The 21,641-nt window shown below is 41.3% G+C and overlaps 2 protein-coding genes across 3 annotated transcripts in view; one reads left to right on the forward strand and one right to left on the reverse strand.

Annotated features, from left to right (window-relative positions):
- Window positions 1–375: 375 nt before the first annotated feature.
- On the reverse strand, window positions 376–7,796 carry LOC138967625 (MAP kinase-interacting serine/threonine-protein kinase 1-like). Its single transcript, XM_070340229.1, has 7 exons — window positions 7,512–7,796; window positions 6,767–6,986; window positions 6,318–6,415; window positions 5,782–6,040; window positions 5,265–5,514; window positions 4,605–4,904; window positions 376–4,379 (listed from the first exon to the last, which is right to left on the reverse strand). The coding sequence occupies exons 1-7, from the start codon at window positions 7,518–7,520 to the stop codon at window positions 3,977–3,979; spliced, it is 1,539 nt and encodes a 512-aa protein (XP_070196330.1). The 5' UTR covers window positions 7,521–7,796; the 3' UTR covers window positions 376–3,976.
- A 482-nt stretch (window positions 7,797–8,278) lies between these two features.
- Window positions 8,279–21,641, forward strand: part of LOC138967626 (calcium homeostasis endoplasmic reticulum protein-like) — a 50,024-nt gene continuing 36,661 nt past the window's right edge. For both annotated transcript variants that reach the window (XM_070340230.1, XM_070340231.1), the window contains exon 1: window positions 8,279–8,409. In XM_070340230.1, coding sequence (XP_070196331.1) covers window positions 8,385–8,409 — 25 coding nt within the window. In that variant the 5' untranslated portion in view covers window positions 8,279–8,384. The remainder of the gene's footprint in view (window positions 8,410–21,641) is intronic.

The raw sequence follows: 21,641 nt of genomic DNA on the forward strand, positions 1-21,641 counted from the left end.
GAAGACTGCAGTGTGTTGTTTCTGCTTCACTTCAAGTATGCCGTTTTTGTAAAAATAAAAAAAATTGATGTAATTGAAATATATGTTGTGGTTGCAGGAAGACACAGCAGAGGTTGATTCCCAATGCACTTTGCCATCAAACTGAATCAAATGACAGAAACACTCACACACATGCATACACAGAGGACAGGAACAACAAACAAACAAAGAACACTGCCACAAGAAAACATCCCACACACACCCAACTCGATCAGACAACTCCAGCACACATACCATCAAATCCACCCCAAACATCCCACACACACCCAACTCGATCAGACAACTCCAGCACACATACCATCAAATCCACCCCAAACATCACACAAAAGTCAGAAGTGAAAATAAAAAATTTATTTCTGTAAAAATCTTCTCCTTAGTTTTGCCAACATAAAAAAAAATCACTTGCTCTCCATGAATATTCAGCACAGAACCCATCCACGTCTTTCTGATTGGTCTGTCTCCATCTGTGTCGAAAATATCAAAGACCCTGAGGAATACATGACATACAGGATTTTGTCACCACGGTACCGTTTTCTGCTGACAGTAAAACGCAGAAACGCAGACCTGGTGTTTTCAAGACGTCAACATTATTCATGTATTGATATTGCAACAGCACCGTAAGTGCCCCAAAATCTGGGACCGTTCAAATCATTTCTTGAGGCGACAGACATTCATCAACTTCAAACACACTCCAAAAATACCTGCATCTCTGAAAACAACCGAGAGAAGAAAGAAAAAAAATTGTGAGTGATTTTATTTCCAGTGATCAACAGACCACATCGTATAAAACAATGTTTATTTTTTTTTTTAGATTTTATTTTTTTCTCCAACAATCAATGCTATTTCTCTTTGTTTTAGTCACCAACAAAAACCATAGCACTGGAGTCTTGAACGGATAATGGCAGACAGATCAACTATAAGAATTGATGACAAAAGTAACCTGAATGCCTGCATACAAAGCCTAGAGGGTCTGAACTTGAAATGTTAACCGCGGATGTGTTAGGAATCGGACTACTCTACTGCAGTGGATTATCCACTGCTGTCAAAAATGTTCAACAATCATGACATTGTGGATCATTTTTGCGGTAGTCGTTTGCTCCTAAACACATACACAACGGGACGTAGAGAAAAAAAAGTGAGATTCTTGCTTACAGCACAAGGCACATACGTAACACAACCAACCGTGTGGTTTCCTCAGTTTGCAGAGAACATAGAAATCTTCCAGTTCAAATCCTTTGCCCAAAAAAGCTACAAAAATGTGTAGACGGATCCGAAAAAAACGAAAATGAAAAAGGAGAAAAGATCTTGCGACACTTGGAATTCCTCCTTTCATTGGTTTCAACGAGTGAAGACTTAAATCACCTGCAAAGACTTACATCACCTGCAAGGTGTGAATAAAATTATGACATAAAATAAACATTCTGTTGGAACTTTTGGTTTCTTCTGCCGAGGTTGAACTTAGGCAGAAATATCAATATGTCTTCAATTTCCAATCCGTTTCCATTCCTGACAATTTTGAAAAGAAGCCAATTCTAAGTTCTCTCCTCGAAATATATCACAGACAAATGTGAACAGCTAATATGCTCTGTAGACTCTTGCGAGCCTGGAAAGACCACAGCACCATGCATGCGTGAAACATGCAGGCCAGAGGTTAACATCAGTTTTGTTTAATACATGTATCAGTCAGTATAGGGAACAGTTTTCCATTTCAGCAATATCAAAACACAGGCACGCACACAATCATCGCTACTTAGTACTAACTAAATACACTCATGCATTACCAGTCTAACTAGCTTGCCATTTGACAGAGTTTTTCTTCATGCACCTATTCACTTGCACGCATTTTACGGGTACATTTACATACTGTGTGATACAGTTCACCAGCACATTTCCACAGAATTTAACAGCACATTGTCACACATTTCACATTCTTTGTGCAAAAGTCTTGTTTCAATCTTTCATACACCCTGACACTCTTGACCAGTGGAATGAAGTGAGCTTGATTCCAAATACACACAAAAAAAATTCATGTTCACTCAATGCGGATCAGATAAACTTGGTTACACTCTGCACTCCAAAAATAATGTAGTAGTACAACAGTTCGTAGGTCTAATTCTTCTTTTACCAAATAACGAATGGGTATGGGAAGAGGAACAAACAACATAACAATTAACATTGCACTTGATCGGGGCAGGAAACTCAGTAAAACGTTACACTTGAGTCTAGAGGAATATAATGCATCAAATACTTTCCCTCAAGGAAAAAGAATAAATGGACTTCAGACCTAAGCAACCAGCAGGGAGAATTATCTATGACTCTGAAACGATTTCATTTTCATAGCCCCCTACCCAACCTACTAGAAAATAATATAACATAGACCCCTCCCCCCCTTCTAAGGTGAGAGTACACTTTTACTTGAATATCAAGTCCTAAAATACCCGTCAACTTTTCTCTGCAAAATAATCTCTCGAAGTCAACGGTGCAAAAGGAGTGAGGGAATTATTATGGGCCATTTATCCTTCATATGCATTAGTTGGAATGATTATCTCATCAGAAAATACACCAGATGCACGCACACAAACACACAATCATGAGAAAAATACTCACAACACACTGGCACTTTATATTGTCATGAACCAAAAAATGGTTTGGATGGACCATGAATGATTATGAATAGACGACGAGCAAACAAAGCAGCCAACTGAACTCCAATGAATGAACAAATGAAGATAACTGTAATACCAGCTCCCCGACTTTGTCCAATCACTCCAAGAGTTGCATGCCCGTGTCACAAGCCAGGGCTTTTTTTTCGGGCATTGCAAAACGGAAGGTATCTAACGAGAGTCGGAGGTGACCAGTGAAAACAATACGACAGCTTCAGCTAATGAACTGAGCCAACTGGAAGGAATGGTACCATCTTTCAATATGTGGAAGCAATACGACATTTGTGGATTTTCTCTTCGAACGATCCTCTTTTGTTTCCATACCGAGGCACACATTTGTATTTTAGCATCTATTGCCCACCGAGTGTAGTCAGACGAAGCAGTTAAACAAAAAGATCAATTATACCAACACAGTTTTCACTTTCTTCGCAGAAAGGTACACACTCTTGATGAAACATTGTCACTTAAACAAACCATTTGGCAATCTGGTGAAAAAGTACAAAAAGTAAAAATAATCATTTGGGTTAGCTGACTGAAACCACAAACTGAAAATCACGAGAACTCGAGCGATACTGCAGCTGTACACCTGTACAATATTTTCCGCCGAATATTAGGTACTACTGACCTATAATGTCATTTCTTAAACTCAGCCATCCTATCCCCAACAAAAGGATTTTTAGGCAACATTTTTCAGACTTCATGTTAATCGAAGCCCAACCCCATTAACAACAGAACCCACCGCCCCTCCCCCACTCAAAGCTTCAATTTATTCTTTTTCAAGTTATGGACAAAAAAAATCATTTTTTTGATGAATTCATTTTGCCCTCCTCAACGATTTAGTCATTAATTTGAGAGACTTCAATTTGTATTCTATCTCCAAACAACAGCAACAATATGTGCTTGGCAAACAAATCAACCTTGGAACTTATTTATATGACTGCATGCTATACAATAGCTGGCAAAACTCCACCATACTATTGCTATTCTCTTGCATTTGGCAAAGCTTCGGTAGCAGAGAAAGAGCAGCGAGCAATCAAAATCGTTAGACCTCAGCAATGAGACAGTGCTCGGCCTTCGTCAAAACCTTGCATCCTTGTGAATTATAATCTGCAACATGTCGTCAGACCTTTCTCCTGAACAGTTGGGCCTTGGTCCGTTCCACGTATCTCCTTTACGTGTTTTCGAGACTCCTGGACAGTCAGGCACATGCTGCATTGGAATCGGTACCCGGAGCTAAACGCAATCCCTGTTCAACCACAAGTCCCACCCGCCAGTCACATTCTCCAGCTGCCGCCGGAGCTGACAGACATGCTGTCCCCCGACCCGCTGCTGCTGGAGGTCAAGCCGCACTCGTGCAGCGTGGCTCGGCGCTTGGCCAGCTTGGAGGTGCCCGGAGGTGAGAGCCGGAGGCCGGAGCTGAATTCCTCCAGAAAGTCGTTGGGCAAGAATTCCTCGTGCTCGTCGCTGCTGGTGTTGCTGCTACTGCTGCTACTGGCGCTGTCGGGGGCGTTGGTGCTGGTGGTACTGTCGGCACGGCAACGGTTGGCAGCACTGCTGCTGAGGGAGTGGAAGAAGGGGCGGGCCTGAGAGAGTGAGAGGTGCAGGTGCTGCTGCATCATGCGGTTGATGGAGATGGCCGTCTCTGCAAAGGACTCCAGGTCTTTGGTGCTGTTGTTCCTGCAAGACACAAACACAAGTAGAGGTCAGTGACGAATATTGGGGCAAAAATGGGCATCAACAAACAGACACAATCTTAACACAACTCACACACACACAGACAGCCTCTGCAAAACACACACCAAAGAACTGCCCTCACATTTCTGAGAGGAACTTTCTTCTCGCACATCCAGCTAAATCAACCGCACCCTGCACTCACAAATATAAACCAGCAGCCGTCCTTACCTGGTGAGAATGTGTGGAGTAGCCAGGGGAGTAGCAGCGGGCGGGATGTTGACCCAGGTGTGCTTCAAGACGTCGGCAGCAGAATAGCGCTTGCGAGGCTCGCGCACCAGGAGGTGCTGGATCAGGTCCTTGGCGGCGGAGGAGATAGGGGTCCACTCGCCCGTGGGGAAGCAGTACTGGCCGTCCTGGATGCTGTTGAAGAGCATCTCCTGGCAGTCCTGGCACGCCTCCCCCCGGTTCCAGCCGCAGTCCTCCCCGCACTGGCCGTAGAACGGCGGGTAGCCACACAGCATAATGTACCTGTGGACAGGTGAAACATACCGTCAAAATATGACACCAAGGTTGTTTCTACACATGAGGAGACTTGGACATTCTTGCCACACACACAAAAAAAAAAAAAAACTGAAAAGTTTCCTACACACAACTAGAAGAAAGCTTTCTAGTGACACATAACACACACTTTAGAACAACAACATTGTTGTGCACAAAAACAAGACAAAACTGCACAAAAATACTCCCCAAACAGGCGTTCCCTACACCCAAATGAAGAAAGATACAACACAAGACAAACAGATCTTGTTTAACTTGCAGGCAACTCCCAACTCATCCACACCGCACACTTAATTTAAAGTAAAGAAAGAAGACACAATGGCTACTCACAGAATGATGCCAAGGCTCCAGAGGTCACAACGCTTGTCGTAGGAGAAGGATTCCCCGACCCAGGCGTCCACCACTTCAGGTGCCATGTACTCCGCTGAACCCACAGGGGTGAGAAGCTCTGGCGTCTTGGTTCCGTCACCGTCGCAGTTGATGCCACTGGCAAGGTCAAAGTCGCAGATCTTCAGCGGCACAACCTCATCCCGTCGCTCACACAAAATGTTCTCGGGCTTCAGGTCCCTGTGTGCGATTCCTGCACAACAACAAAACGAACATGAAGCTACCGGAAACCACACCAACAGAAATATGTGCAACATACTGCCAACAGATTTTCTGAAGCTCATTAAGGAACAGAGAAACAGTACTGCCTTTTTTCCCCATTTTATTGTTTAAAAGCTTCAACATTTGTCAAAGAAAAGATAAGAGTTCTGTAAAAAAAAAAAAAAATTGAATTCCAACCTGACACTTACACACACACACACAAACACACAGAGGCAAAAGAACATAACACAACACACACCTTTGCTGTGCAAGAAATCCAGAGCTTTCGCAATGTCGCGGATGACGAGACTGGCTTCTCTCTCTGACAAATGGCCGCGACGCTCGATGTTTTCCAGAAGTGTTCCTCCCTCCATCTTGTCGAAGACAAGGTAAAAGCGATCCTCCTCTTCAAAGTATTCCACTAGGTTCAGAATATGCTCGTTGCCCTTGCAGATATGGAAGATCTCGATTTCCTTGAACACCTTGCTCCGGGACAGACTATTGCACTTTTCTATCATCTGCAAAACACAGACAGAAACACTCTATGATTAGCAATTGTTGAACAGAGCAAAGCAGCAACGAACGACACAAGAAAAAACACTTCAGGAAAGACACAGTCAATTTAAAATGTGTACACAAGTGTGTTTTTTTTAAATCCACCACACACACATTGAAAACATTTTCATGTTAACAAATATAGGCCTTATGTTTCAGTTTCACCAAAGCGACCAACAGTAAAGTAAACCAAAATGCACTTGCACAACAATTTTGAAGATAAAACACCAGTGTACTCACCTTTACCGCATATTCCTTCCCACTTGATATGTTTCTATAGGCTTGAACTGAAGCATAGGATCCGTTCCCCAAAAACTCCCCCGTTGTTTCGTATAAATCTGCAATGAGCAAAGAAGTTGTTAACAAAATTCACCACATACTCTCATTCAAATCTATGTAAAGCAAACAATATATATTTACAAACAAAAACATTTAGTTCTGTTTTTAGCTCGAGGTTTTATCCCAGTTCTGCATCAAACTCAAAAGTATGAACATTGAAATTTTGACTAATGTCAGGGACAAAATTATATTTTGACAAGAGAATCTACTCCAGCAGCAAAATGTCAATTTAGAAGTCAAAACATTTGAGATAATTATAGCAGTCCTAAAAGTTCCATCCCTAGGTCTTAATAGAAAAAAAACCACATTACTAATACCACAATGACAAAAAGTACCAAGCAGTTCCTCACCTAAGAATTTTTTGATAGGCATGTCAGCCCGCCTCCTCTTCTTCCGCGAATTTCGTGCGGCAGAAGAAGGGTGCAGATTGTTGTTGTCCACATTGTTGTTGGACATGTCCATGTCCGGAAAGACAGACTCCATGTCCGGGCACAGAACGTTGTCCAAATCCAAGCTGTTTGGTCTGGCTGGTCGGGCTGCCGACTTCTGGGATAAAACCATTTCCTCGAGCTGAAAACAGAATCAAATGCACTTAGCATTAAACAACATAAAATAGAAGACAGAAACATCCATTCAAACGAGCAACGAATTCCACCGCAGACAGCCGCAAGTATTCTCATACCTGAAAACTCTCGACACCTGCACTGCTGCAGCAAGCGAGACCACGAAAGTGAAAACACTGCTTTGTTTGTCCCTCCTGAAAGTTAAATTTAGTGCTCACATAAAGTGAAACCTGGTTAGCCTTCGATTTACAGTAGTTGATGCAACTTACACCATTGTTATTTCGGTAGCAGACGACGCGTTCAAGCAACGGTTAGCCAGAGCTAAAAATAGAAAGTGAAGTCAGCCAGCATTTTCCAATCAGAATGCGTCTCGAGAAATCGGACGGACGCTTTTGTTATTGTTTGGTCATGTCTTTTGGCACACAACAACAACAGAACCAGTATGCACATAAACTAATGACATCCTTTTTATGATGCGTAAGACGCTTAACTATCAAACTATCGACGTAACACAAGTGCACATAATACTTACATTCCTCATTATTGCGTAGAAATGTGGATGCTATTAGACTCGTGTAGAAATTTCCAAGAGTGACTTTCCTCTGTTGGGAATCCAAAAGAAATCACCTGAAAACACGCTTCCAGAGAAATTGAAGTTGTCAAAATCCTTCCCTGGGGAAAATTTGTTTCACTACTTTCTCTTTTTTGTCGATGACAACCACAGCCATAGCCGGGCTTCGCCTAAAGTAAAAGTTCCCAACGCGGTATCACCTGCCCATTCTGATCGCAACAAACTGTCTGACACCAAGCGGAGGCTCGACGGGAGTTTTGTTAGCGTCCGCCAGCAAATCGACTACGTGGACTGAGTCACGCGCTCTCTCGACCAATCGGAGCACAGATTTCTATCTCCGTGTTTTCGTCGAGGTGGCACAGTTCATTGTTTACGCAATGAATATTCCCGATCACCCCATGCAACCTACTTTCATCAGCTATCATACACCGTGTCATTCAATATAGTTGTGCATGTGTCATTATTTTTAGAAGATAAACTTTGCACAATTAAGTTGCGCTAAGCACAACGCGTAGAACTGGCAGTTTAGTTCTCTGTTTTTGTGTCTGTGTGACCTGGTTTAAGGTCAACAACTACGCGCTGTGAACAATGAAAAGCAGTTTCTCAAACAAAGCCACACAATCCCACATATTTTAATTCCACTTTAACTTCTCGGTCTGCATTCTTGCTCATTGTCTTTACCCTATTTCTTTTAAACCTTTTTCTATTTTTGTTGTTGTGGAAGAAGGGTGAATCTAGGTTATGTTGCGGAGCTGTTGTTCCGAACCGGAAACCAAGTGCTAAAATCAGGCTGGTAGCAATCTGATCAAGTGAAACGGCGAACAAACAACTAGCATGGAGCTCCCAAAACCTCCTGATGGTAATCACGCTTTGATTTTTCTTCAAATGTTTGTATTGCTTGAGTGTGCATGCGTTAATTCGTAACGCGAACGTTATTTACACGTTGAATACCGGCGTTTCTCATGAGGCGATCTTGACAACACGACTCATCATATCTTCTCTCTCTCTCTCACACACGCGCACGCACACACAGGTTAACTTGCAGTCTTAAAGAGAGTACACCAACTAGAGTTTTGTGCGACTAAATGTTGGTTTTGTGGCTAAGTAAAACCATTTGAAGGAATGAGCAGAAGTTGCTTTACGAACCGAGCAGTGATAACCGTGCAGGAGAAGACCGGAAGGTGTGGGCACAACTTTCCCCTGAGACATCGGGGATCCACAAGGCAGCGTATGATCACTCTCAGGGGGGCAGAGACACACAATGTGTATACCCTTTTTTTTGTAACGGGCTTATGCAGATCTGTTGTTTGTAATCAGAATTCATCTCTTTGTCGGAATAGTATTATTACTATATTATTATTAGTAACTTTGCATGGGAATCATTGAATGATAGCGACACCACAAGTTGCACCAGCTACAGCACTTTCATCACACGGGCTTTTTTAAATTATTATTTTTTTAGAGAAAAAAACCAAAAAAACTCAGCAAACTTTCACTAGCTGACAAACCCCAGCCACAACTTTAAATGGCATTGCATAACAACATATTTGTTTAAAAAACCCAACTACCAATGGCACTGATACTAGACACTGACAGTACAATGTCATTTGCCTTGAAAGAAGCAGGTTTCATCTTAGCGCTTAATTTTGACTCCACCTTGAGGATGCAATTTGTGTTTCACAAAGTAGAACTAGAACTTTAGAAGGCCTATCTTTTATATGTTGTTCTGTTTAAAAAAAAGGAGCATTTCAGGTGATTGATCATAAATAGTTGTTCTTTTAGTTACATCTTTGGGTTCACAGGGCAGAAGGGGTACCAGGGACTAGTTTTGTCGGTGAATTTGTACATTTTTTTTTTCTTTTAAGTGTTTTTTGTTAAAAGTTTTATTTTGGTAAGTGTATTGACACCAACATATTTACTACATATTTTTCAATTGTGCAAGGGAGTTATCAAGTATCATGCTTTTTGAGTGTATCAATATCATTCAGCACATGTGAAATACTGTTCAAAGAGACTATATAGATCTGTTTGCCCCCAAGAGTGAGCCACAGCTAACCCTGTTTCAGAAACGAGTTCTCTGTCGGCATCCCATGTTTTGGTCAAACCGTGGACATATGTTTGTTCAATAATAATAAATCACTTTTCTATAGCGCAAGTCCACGCGCTTTACAAATTTTTGAAATTACAATTCCAATACCAAAACAAAACCACCCATAAAAACCACACACAGAAATGCAACTTGTTTGTGTGTGTGTGTGTGTGTGTGTGTGTGTTTAATTTTGATACATTTTCTGTGGGACAACAGAAGCGCTCACAGTTTAAAAAAAACTGGTACCAGACAAGAGTTAATGCCAACAGAACACAGGTCTGAACCATGTGAGAGTAAAGAGCATCCCATGTTTTTCTGGCTTAAAAAATATTCAGGCAGCTATATATTCATACACTGCACAACGCTCTTCACTCCAAGTTCCCATGTTTCAGCTCAAAATAACTCACAGAGGCAAAATGTGCTACTTTTGAAACAAACAAAAAAAGTCAGTTCTGTGTTCACCCTGACCAGAGAAAATACTATATTATTGCTTAAATTATACATTAAAGGTGGTCGTCTACATGTTTGCTTTTTACATTTAGTCAAGTTTTGACTAAATGTTTTAACATATAAAATAGCTACCCTGTGTTACCGTAGCCTTCAAGACTCTGCCCCTTCTTACCTGTCTTCGCTCTTAAAGCCACACGTCCCCACACGCAACCTCAGATCTGCTGACACAGGGCACCTTGTTGTCCCACGCATCAAACTGAACGCTTTCGGCAAGCGCGCCTTTATCTACACAGCTCCCTCTATTTGGAACTCTCTGCCCATGTCTGTCCGCCTTTCTACCTCTCTCCTTTCCTTCAAGTCCTCTCTAAAAACACACCTCTTCCGGCAATACTTCAACCCCTAGCCTGTTCAGTATCTGCCACATTGAGGAGAGGGGTCACTTGCCATCGTAGCGCGCTGTGGGCCGGCTGGGGGCAGGTTGCGTGCTGTTTCATGTGCCTGTTGCTTTGTTTATTTCCGTGTTTGAAATCGGCATGCGGGTCTGTTTTTCCCTTGTACGTGCGCGCGATAGCTGTCGCGGTGTATGAGTGCGACTACACGTGCCTTGGCGTGTGTGTGCGAGTGTGCGAGGGCTGTATTTTGTATATTGATTATTTGATACATGTATAAATGTGTCTCCAGGAATATGTTTTGTTTTAATCTTGTGTCGATACTATTTAGTTCTGCCTCGTTATTAGCCATTGAGTATAACTGTTTTATCATCATTGCTTTGTTGTTGTTCTTTGGCCATTTACGTTGAATGACTTGTTACACATCGACATTGATAGTTTTATTCTTCTTTTTCTTCGTCGTTCGCCAGATAGTTTTATTATAAGAACCTTTTGTAATTCCTATTAACTCGATGCTCTTTAACTATATTTATACATAAATGCATATTGTAAAGCAGTATGCATTGTTAGAGGATCTTCTAGTAGCAGTGTTCAAATGTCGAAGCTGCTTTTCCCAGTTTTACCTAAGAGACCGACTGTATATTGTGCAATTGTATTTGTCAGACTTGATTGTACCAAGTCCCTACACATGTTGTAATGCGCTTAGAGCCAAATATTTTTGTTTTTTGTAAGGGATAGGCGCAATATAAATACACTTTATTATTATTATTATTATTAGAGGGGGAATCGAGACGAGGGTCGTGGTGTATGTGTGTGTGTCTATCTGTCTGTCTGTCTTGTCTGTGTGTGAGTGTGTGTGTGTGTAGAGCGATTCAGACCAAACTACTGAACCGATCTTTATGAAATTTGACATGAGAGTTCCTGGGAATGATATCCCCAGACGTTTTTTTCTTTTCTTCGATAAATGTCTTTTATGACGTCATATCCGGCTTTTTGTAAAAGTTGAGGCGGCACTGTCACACCCTCATTTTTCAATCAAATTGATTGAAATTTTTGTAAAGCAATCTTCGACAAAGGCCGGACTTCGGTATTGCATTTCAGCTTGGTGGCTTAAAAATTAATTTATGACTTTGGTCATTAAAAATCTGAAAATTGTAAAACAAATTTTTTTATATAAAACGATCCAAATGTACGTTCATCTTATTCTACATCATTTCTGGATTCCAAAAACATATAAATATGTTATATTTGGATTAAAAACAAGCTCTAAAAATTAAAAATATAAAAATTATGATCAAAATTAAATTTCCGAAATCGATTTAAAAACAATTTCATCTTATTCCTTGTCGGTTCTTGATTCAAAAAACATATAGATATGATATGTTTAGATTAAAAACACGCTCAGAAAGTTAAAACGAAGAGAGGTACAGAAAAGCGTGCTATGCAGCACAGCGAAACCACAACCGCGCTGAACAGGCTCGTCAGTTTCACTCCGTTATGCACAAGCGGCGGACTACGGTCATTGTGAAAAAATGCAGTGCGTTCAGTTTCATTCTGTGAGTTTCACAGCTTGACTAAATGTAGTAATTTCGCCTTACGCGACTTGTTTTCAATAATCTTATGGTTAGATTTCGATACAAAATTATGTAAATTGATGAATGAACCATGGGGAAAAAAGTTATAGAAAACAAAATATATAAAAAAGATTTTATTTTTGGGTAGCGTGACTCACGCTTCCAATATTTTGTTTTCTGTTTGCTGAGAACATGTGCTTTGCCTAAAAATACTGACCAATCAAATTCATGTCACTATGCTTATAGCCACGCCCAAACAAGTGCAGCAGTAGGTTTGACACTGGAGCGCTGTCCACGCTTTTTTTTAAACGCACGAAATGCACAGGATTTGAGAGGAGTTTTGCGCTTGGCATTTTCCAAATAAGGATATCCTACTATGAGTACTACGCTGGAATACTACAATGAATTTTCAAACGGCTACACTGGCTTCGTCTTTCGTGATCAAAAGGGGGTGTATTGTTGATATTTGTAGACTCTGCATTTTAATGGTCAAATGGCGATTTCGGTATAAAAATGTAGACAAGGACCTTTAAGAATTTCCTTCTTCTCTGTGTACAAAATAGTACCAAACAGAATACAATGTAATTCAGTGCAGGTTGACATCAGTTATAGAACACTGTCAACTATTCACTCAAATTTCTCTTGTTTCCCTATTTTTTTGTTTTGTTTTGTTTGTTAACTTACTTCGAACATCATTGCATACGTCTGGAAAATCCCTTGCTTTTCAAACCAGCTGTTCAGTATTCTTCTTCTTCAGCGTTCATAATGTGGATTCACTGATTGGTTTAAAATAAAAGCGAGTGTTCCTCGGGAGAAAGTAATATTGATCAGCCTGAGGGCAGTGAGCCACATGTCGTCATACTCCCATGACTATGAGTCAGTGAGGATATCTACGTTTGCATTCATTGACTCTGTGAATGATTGTTGTTGAAGGGAAAGTAAAACAGGAAAAGTCGAATGATGTGGATGGAGGGGGGGGGGGGGGGGGCGGCGGTTGAGGAGGGGAACTGTTAAGAAAAGAGATACAGATAGTGTTTGTGAATTGTGTAGCACTCACATCATGTATGATTGACATTGACAAGGTAATGAGGTTTGAATTGAGATGAAGGTTGAGAGACCTGCTCAGAGATCAAGGTTGAGAGACCTACTCAGAGATCAAGGTTGAGAGACCTACTCAGAGATCAAGGTTGAGAGACCTGCTCAGAGATCAAGGTTGAGAGACCTGCTCAGAGATCAAGGTTGAGAGACCTACTCAGAGATCAAGGTTGAGAGACCTGCTCGGAGATCAAGGTTGAGAGACCTGCTCAGAGATCAAGGTTGAGAGACCTGCTCAGGGTAGTGGTGTGTATAGAAAGAAAGCTTCAGCTGTGACTGTACTCCACAATTCCCAATCAAATCAATGTTCATGCTACATGCAGTAAACCAGTTAAACCTTTCAACGTTTACATTTTGCCCTTTGCCTCCAAATTGTAAACCTCTGTATTCTTGCCCCATCCCCAACTCCTCTAAACACCTGCAACCCTGACCCTACTCTACTGCGCCCCCCCCCCCCCCTCGCCATTTTTTTAAGCTGGGTTGAAGTGACCCCGATACTAATGCTTTTGATTCTTACACTAATCAATGGGGAGAGTGCGACATATCTGATTTCATTCACTGACTGAGTCCTTTTGTCCCCTCAAAGCTGACCATAATATTGTTCATATCAGCACTTTAAAAAAAATAACAATGAAATATTTTGTGTGTGATCTTGCTTGTTTGATAAGGACTGAGTGGGAGATGGTGTTGATGTACTGCTGAATGATGAAGTTTCTCGATGACAGAATGTTTGTGGTTTGCAGTTTGACCCCGGTAGTGTGTGCTTCAAGTGCTGTGTAATGCACTGTGTTTTGTGTGTGCTTCAAGTGCTGTGTAATGCACTGTGTTTTGTGTGTGCTTCAAGTGCTGTGTAATGCACTGTGTTTTGTGTGTGCTTCAAGTGCTGTGTAATGCACTGTGTTTTGTGTGTGCTTCAAGTGCTGTGTAATGCACTGTGTTTTGTGTGTGCTTCAAGTGCTGTGTAATGCACTGTGTTTTGTAACTCTATGCAGGTGATGAGATTGTCTGCATGGTACTTACCCCCATTTTGTTATTTTAGGAAAGCTTTTGTCCCGACAAGGCTGAGCGCTCATCTTAAATTACTGAGCTGTGGAGTGATGAGAACTTGTATTGACGAAGTGTGTGATTATGGTTTTAGCTTTTACACTTTATATTAGCGTCGGTTTAGTGTTCTAGGTACAGTGCAATGTTCTTTGTTATTTGAACTCCTGCTGACCGATCGCACTTACTTTTTGCACTAGTTTTGGTGCATCATTTTATGGAACATGACCAACTTTAGATGTGTGTGTGTGAAGAAGATCTTGTGTGCAACATTGACACTTGACACCAGCACTTGTCCTCGCCCTCAAAAGTTCTAGGCCGACAGACTTGAGTTGTGGTACATAACATGTATCAGCTCTAGAACATTCGGTCTAGACAAGGAGAGAGTATAAATCCCAGAAATAAACGGTTTAGTGTTCTGATGCATTTTTGCAGAATGTGTGTGTGTTGGAATTATTTAAACCTTCCTTCCTGTCTGAGAAGTGCAGTGACTGTATTTTGTATTTTGTACTTATAGCTGTAGAAAATTTCTAAGACCTTTTCACTAAAAGATTTCAGCTTCGCACCACAGCAACTATCAAGGTTGGACTGCTTTTGTTTAAGTGTTCCGCATGTTAAAAACTGTAATGTCATTTTCAAAATCTTAACTGTCTTTTTGTCATAGCAAGAGATTTAAATTTTTACGAGGAATAACCTCACAGTGGTCGACTACGGGTTTCTGACAGTAGTAAAAAGTGTAATTTCATAATTACTAGAACAACAATCATAATGCCAGTCGATGGTGCCCATCAGTCTCACCTGTCTTCTTCACGACAACTTAGCGTTTACCTGTCAGGTGCGACATCTTGCAACTAGGGAGGGGAGACTATACAGTACAAGGGGGCGTAACTCTGTACTTTGCTGTTGGAATATCCAAGGAGGGTGTTCGCACTGAAAGTGAAAACTGCTGTACCTGCAGATTATAACTTGCCGCTGTTTTCTGCTGCAAAGTGTGTGATTTATACAACAGGGTTGACAACAAGGGCAACTCTTCCTTGTAGTAGGACGTCGACGCTGTCTTTTTGACCCCATGATGTCCTTTATGCAAATTAAGGCTGACTTCCATTGTCTTCAAGGTCTATGATCTATATATATATATATATGTATACGACTTGTGTCTGTCTGTGTGTGTGTGTGTGTTCGCGATGCACGGCCAAAGTTCTCGATGGATCTGCTTCAAATTTGGTGGGCATATTCAGGTAGACCCCGGACACAACCTGGTCGATGAGAATTTTCAACACGTGCTCTCAACGCGCAGCGCTGAACTGATTTTGGTTTTTCTGTTCATCTTCCCAGATCCATTCCCAGTAACTCTTCCTAATCTTCTCCAGTGTTTTGCGTTTATCTCCCTTCCTTCGTGTGGCGTCAATTCAATCCATATTCCCGTTACTATTTTTAGAAGGTCACTGTCCACAACGCTCAATCCATATTCCCGTTACTATTTTTAGAAGGTCACTGTCCACAATGTGGGTATTCATCTAGTTTATACATATTCATATAGCGGTGGGTGTGAGCTGGGACACTGACAGTAACAGGCCCTGTGTTTCTCCACATGTTCTAGCTACTTCCATACTTTGTCTTCTTGAGACAGAGGTTATGTAAAATTAGACATCTCCCCTGTTATGTAAGTTAGACTATTCTGTGATGTTTGTGCTTTGTACAGTGGAGTTGTCAGTTATAGTGACACACCCCTGTTGTAGGAATTGACAGGAGCTGTGTTCTGCTTCTTTACTTTTGATTGTCATTATCCAGGCATGTCGATCTCTGTCTTACTCTTGTTGTCTGTGAGGTCTGTGATTTAGGCAACAGAATTGGCAGTGAAGTAGCACACCCCTCTTTCCCCCTGGCCAGTTTCTCATAGCCATTTCAGGACAAACAAGTCGCGTAAGGCGAAAATACAATATTTAGTCAAGTAGCTGCCATTTTTCAGCAAGACCGTATACTCGTAGCATCGTCAGTCCACCGCTCATGGCAAAGGCAGTGAAATTGACAAGAAGAGCGGGGTAGTAGTTGCGCTAAGAAGGATAGCACGCTTTTCTGTACCTCTCTTTGTTTTAACTTTCTGAGCGTGTTTTTAATCCAAATATATCATATCTATATGTTTTTGGAATCAGGAACCGACAAGGAATAAGATGAAAGTGTTTTTAAATTGATTTCGAAAAAAATATTTTGATAATAATTTTTATATATTTAATTTTCAGAGCTTGTTTTTAATCCGAATATAACATATTTATATGTTTTTGGAATCAGCAAATGATGGAGAATAAGATAAACGTAAATTTGGATCGTTTTATAAATTTTTATTTTTTTTTTACAATTTTCAGATTTTTAATGACCAAAGTCATTAATTAATTTTTAAGCCACCAAGCTGAAATGCAATACCGAAGTCCGGGCTTCGTCGAAGATTACTTGACCAAAATTTCAACCAATTTGGTTGAAAAATGAGAGCGTGACAGTGCCGCCTCAACTTTCACGAAAAGGCGGATATGACGTCATCAAAGACATTTATCAAACAAATGAAAACAAGAGGCGAAGCCTTCAAGGCTCACGTAAGAAATAGACAAACAGTAACACAAACTCAATCACTCCGTCACACACACACACACAGTACACACACACACACACACACACACACACACACACACACACACACACACACACGCACACAGAAAGAGCATAGGTGAAACTGTGCAAGAAAGCGAGACACTAGATCTAGATCTGTCTGTCTGCATGTAGCCTACTTACATGGACACGACTGCCAAATAGTCTCGGCCCGCTCAAAATAACAATCACCGAGACTTTCAGTAATTCCATCGCGTGACGTCTAACCCTCGTACGTCATAATGTGACGTCAATGTAATATGACGTCTTCAAATGTTAAAGTTTCTACCACAGACATACATACATACATACATACATACATACGCACGCACGCACGCACGCACGCACAGACAGACAAAAGTTAGCATCGCATAGGCTACACTTCGTGAGCCAAAAACGTTCGGGGATTTCATACCCAGGAACTCTCATGTCAAATTTCATAAAGATCGGTCCAGTAGTTTAGTCTGAATCGCTCTACACACACACACACACACACACGCACACACGCACATACACCACGACCCTCGTTTCGATTCCCCCTCGATGTTAAAATATTTAGTCAAAACTTGACTAAATATAAAAAGATTGTCACTTCTCTTCCTTGTGAAGGTTACAAAACAGGATGTTAGCATGGTTCATGAAATAAGTTGCTCTTTTTTTGTGTGAACCGGTTGTCCATTTGTGTACCCTTTTGCAGAAACACATGTTTACAAAGTGTGAAAAAGTGAGGTACATTGTATTACTGTTAAAATATAATGAAGTGGCAGCACATAGTCATGATAACCAAGCTTCAATTGTTTTCAGTCAATCTTTGTCTGCTCATACACAAACTAACTTGCATCAGTCTTATGAGTGACTCAGTACAGTATCCACAAGTTTCCAGAAGCTATCGTCATCCCACCAACAGCCGCCACCCAAGAATTTACCCCCAGCTAAAAATATTGATTGCTCTCCCACCAGCTGGTGAGTGTGAGCTATTTTTAGCGCTGAGGACCCGGCTGTTAGCATGGCAACATCACAAGCATTGTCATTGGTCCCTGATTATAGATGGGATTTCCACTGGCTGCCTTTGTGTCAGACTTATTGATTGGTTGTAATTTGTTTGGGTGTGTGCTGTGACGTAATGTCATTGGCTGGCTGTGTATTTTCAAGGTCAGGGTGGAATGGGGGGGGGGGGGGGGGGGGGGGGGGTGTATGGTACTTTGTTGTGGGTTGGGTTCACAGGGGAAACAGTGTTTGATAGTAACTTGCAGGGTGGGATGGGGTGGAGGGGGTTGATTGTGTGTGCAGGGTACTTTGTTGTGGGTTGGGTTCACAGGGGAAACAGTGTTTGATAGTAACTTGCAGGGTGGATAAAATGTCCCATAGTAACACAGTTGTTGCTGTTGCCCTAGTTGAACATTGATGTGTGAATCAGACTTTGTCAATTATTTATAGGCAGATTTTAGTGTTGTTGTTTTGTACTTAATGTAAACAATGTCTGATCTGATGTCATCCCCCATTTCCCCTTAAAGCAAACCTTAATAAGATCTGCTTTGAGGCAAGTACTTTACAATGGTATAGCTAGAAAACGGGCGCTGTGGCGGGGTGGTAAGACGTCAGCCTCTTAATCCGAAGGTTGAGGGTTCGAATCCCGGCCGCGGCCGCCTGGTGGGTTAAGTGTGGAGATTTTTCCGATCTCCCAGGTCAACTTATGTGAAGACCTGCTTGTGGCTTATCCCCCTTCGTGTGTACACGGAAAAGATCCTGTAATCCATGTCAGAGTTCGGTGGGTTACAGAAACACGAAAATACCCAGCATGCTTCCTCCCAAAGCGGCGTATGGCTGCCTTAATGGCGGGGTAAAAACGGTCATACATGTAAAAATTCCACTCGTGCAAAAACACGAGTGTATGTGGGAGTTTCAGCCCATGAACGCAGGAGAAGAAGAAGGTATAGCTAGGTTGTGAACATGCACAGACTTGTACATTTTAACAAAACCTTTCTTAGACAAGAAACAAAGCAAGTACATTATGTGAGTGGAAGGTACATGCTCAAGGATATCATTGTGCGTGTGTGTGTGGAGAGACTTTTCAGAGAGAGAGAGAGAGAGAGTTTTCCAGATTTAGAAATCAGTTGTGATATTTTTTTAAGGGGTTTGAAAGTTTACAGAAAATAGATGGTGGGAGATGCAGAACCTGCTGGCTTAGTAATAGTAGCTTCTACGATAGCTCCTCTATAATTTTACTTTCACTTTTACATTGATCCAATTCTGATGTTGGCAGAAATGTGCACTCAGGTTTACTAGGGGGAACATGAAGTTGATGCTCGGGTCTTGGCCTGTTATTATCACTTCCAAATTCAACTTCCACATTTGTTTCCTGATGGAATATTAATGAGCAAGAAGGGTTAGTGGAGGCTCAGACTGATATACGATGCTGTCAGTGTCATGTTCATATTTCGAAAGGAAAAAGATCTATTGTTTTTTAAATCCAGACATAAAAAGGATTTTTTTTCTTGCATGAATCACTTCCCATGTACATAAACTGGAAACAGTTGACAGCTCCTCAGAAGTGGATATTGCGCATCAGTTCTAAGGTATTTGCAAGACTTGCAGATTTTATTTTTTGGTGAAACACTTTTGAGCCTTTTCTGTGTAAAAGCTTTGCAGAATAAAGGATGTTCACTGTGAACCTGGACCCACTGGCAGGTTGCCCCTTGCTCGTCCCATTAATCACACTCTGAGCCAGCCATCCAACTTCCAAGCCATTGTCCTCAAAACATCAAGTCTTTTGCCACAGCCACAATGAAAAGGTGCTTTAATTGTTGAAGATTTACATCTGGGCATAATTCATGCAATTTTTCCCCATGACGTGTCAAGCTTGAGCTAGAGGGTTTCCCATTATAAGAAATGTTCCCTGCTCTGCTCTGCACAGTCGATGCTGCGTCTTGTTGCCTTTGTCATGTGTTTGGAATCTGTCCTCCAGTCACGTTTGAGGGTCATTTTTCTGTCTTTTTGCTGAGCTACTGCAGACTGGCATCCACCAAGTGCATGTACATGTATCAGAAGTTAGTTTGCTTGCAAGCATAAAACAGTGGTCCTGTTTCAGCCGTCCCGGTGACCTGGGGTACAAAATGCAACATTTTGAAAACTGATTTTGCATAAAAATGTAATATTAATGAAAAGAAGTTGGGAAAAAGTTGTTTAGTATATTTTCAGTTGATATGTCTACTGCAAATTCTGGTATGCATATTTAGGTACGTCTTAGAAATTCTTAAGAATACAACGGTTTTGTTTTCATTGAATTTCATTAGCCTGTTCTTGTGTTTTGGGTTGCAGTCAGGAATATGGCTATTAAAGTAACTACGGATTCTTTACATCTGCACAGGCCTCTTAACATATTAGGGGCATTAACTGGTGATACACTACAAGTCTAATTTGAGCTTACTTGCAGGTAGAATATTTTGAGTTGTTATTGCTGGGAGTAACATCAGGATAAACGCTGTAGTAACTGAACAAATGGAGCAGATTTGCATTGTTTTTCCTCAGCATGCAATGGTAAAAGACCTCACTGGGTAGCCCAGGACAGTGCATGTCATTTGCGCTTGCTGCTTTGCAAATTGCACACCTGTTGTAACTTGTAGGGCCAGTCTACAACAAGGTGCAAGACAAATGGAGTATTTGTCATAGTCCATGAAACAGTGGGAAAGAAATTAGCCCTTTTATGTCCTGGTAAGTTTGCAGAGTTTATGAGATTTCCACTTTTTAGGTCTGCTTAAAGGCACAGTAAGCCTCCCGTAAACCATCACAGATACGGTCAGGCTTTTACACACAGTACAAACACCCTTCCATTTGAACGCTCACCAAACGGGAACATCCTAGGTGGCCTACGTAAAGAGCGAGCAATTTTCAAAGAATTTATTTTTGCGTGGTTTATCTTACCCCTGAGCCATCGTGAACCCGTGTGATCCAGTTTCCCTTTTTCACAATGTAGTCGTCAGTTAGTCATTTGAATGCGACTCGATGTGAGCTTATTTACAATAGCACGTTTTTATGCACGAAACAAACGGCTGTGGTTCACAAGAACTCTAGCGATAGCTTTTAACTGTTGAGAGGAACGGCGATATGCACTGATAAACCGTCGTCTGCTACGACCCTTGCGTGACCCTGCTTCCGGGCTTTTCTTTTTTCAAACTTTCACAACTTCGAATTGTACTGATCTTGTCTTGATGAAAAAAAAATTCTTTTATGATTAAAATTTAAAGAATGTTTGTGTAACAAGCTGTCAATTTATTATTTAGATTTTAAAAGTTAGGTCTAGCGCAAAAACGCACCACGGTCCAAAAACATTTTGATAATCATCGATTCACGGCTATCGCCAGTTTACATCGATAGAATGAGACCCGAAGGGAAGTAACTCATGTTTGACCTGAGTTCAGGATGGGTCCAAAAAGTGTTCGAGACAATCTGCAAAATTAATTCTTTAAAAATTGCTCGCTCTTTACGTAGGGCACCTAGGATGTTCCCGTTTGGTGAGCGTTCAAATGGAAGGGTGTTTGTACTGTGTGTAAAAGCATGACATTATCTGTGATGGTTTACGGGAGGCTTACTGTCCGGGCGTGATTTTCGGTATCATATCAGCCGTCCAGCACCAAAACGAGGCGCCATTGTTGTTTAGGACCAAGTCCACGAAAATAAATTCTTTGAAAATTTCTCACGCTCGACAGAAAGCAGCCAGGATGTTCCCGTTCGGGGAGCGTTCAAATGGAAGTATGCTTGTACTGTATGTAGACGCTCGGGGAGCTCTGTGATGGTTTACGGGAGGCTTACTGTG

Source organism: Littorina saxatilis, linkage group LG5, assembly GCF_037325665.1.
Source record: "Littorina saxatilis isolate snail1 linkage group LG5, US_GU_Lsax_2.0, whole genome shotgun sequence".
Lineage (NCBI taxonomy): Eukaryota > Metazoa > Mollusca > Gastropoda > Littorinimorpha > Littorinidae > Littorina > Littorina saxatilis.

Bases quoted from the DNA above. Each gene is read 5' to 3' on its own strand.
- LOC138967625 (XM_070340229.1), bottom strand. The intron at 6,416-6,766 runs GTGAGGAACTGC...TGCTCATTGCAG, and splicing joins GCCTATCAAAAAATTCTTAG to ATTTATACGAAACAACGGGG. The intron at 6,041-6,317 runs GTGAGTACACTG...TGTGTTTTGCAG, and splicing joins GGAAGGAATATGCGGTAAAG to ATGATAGAAAAGTGCAATAG.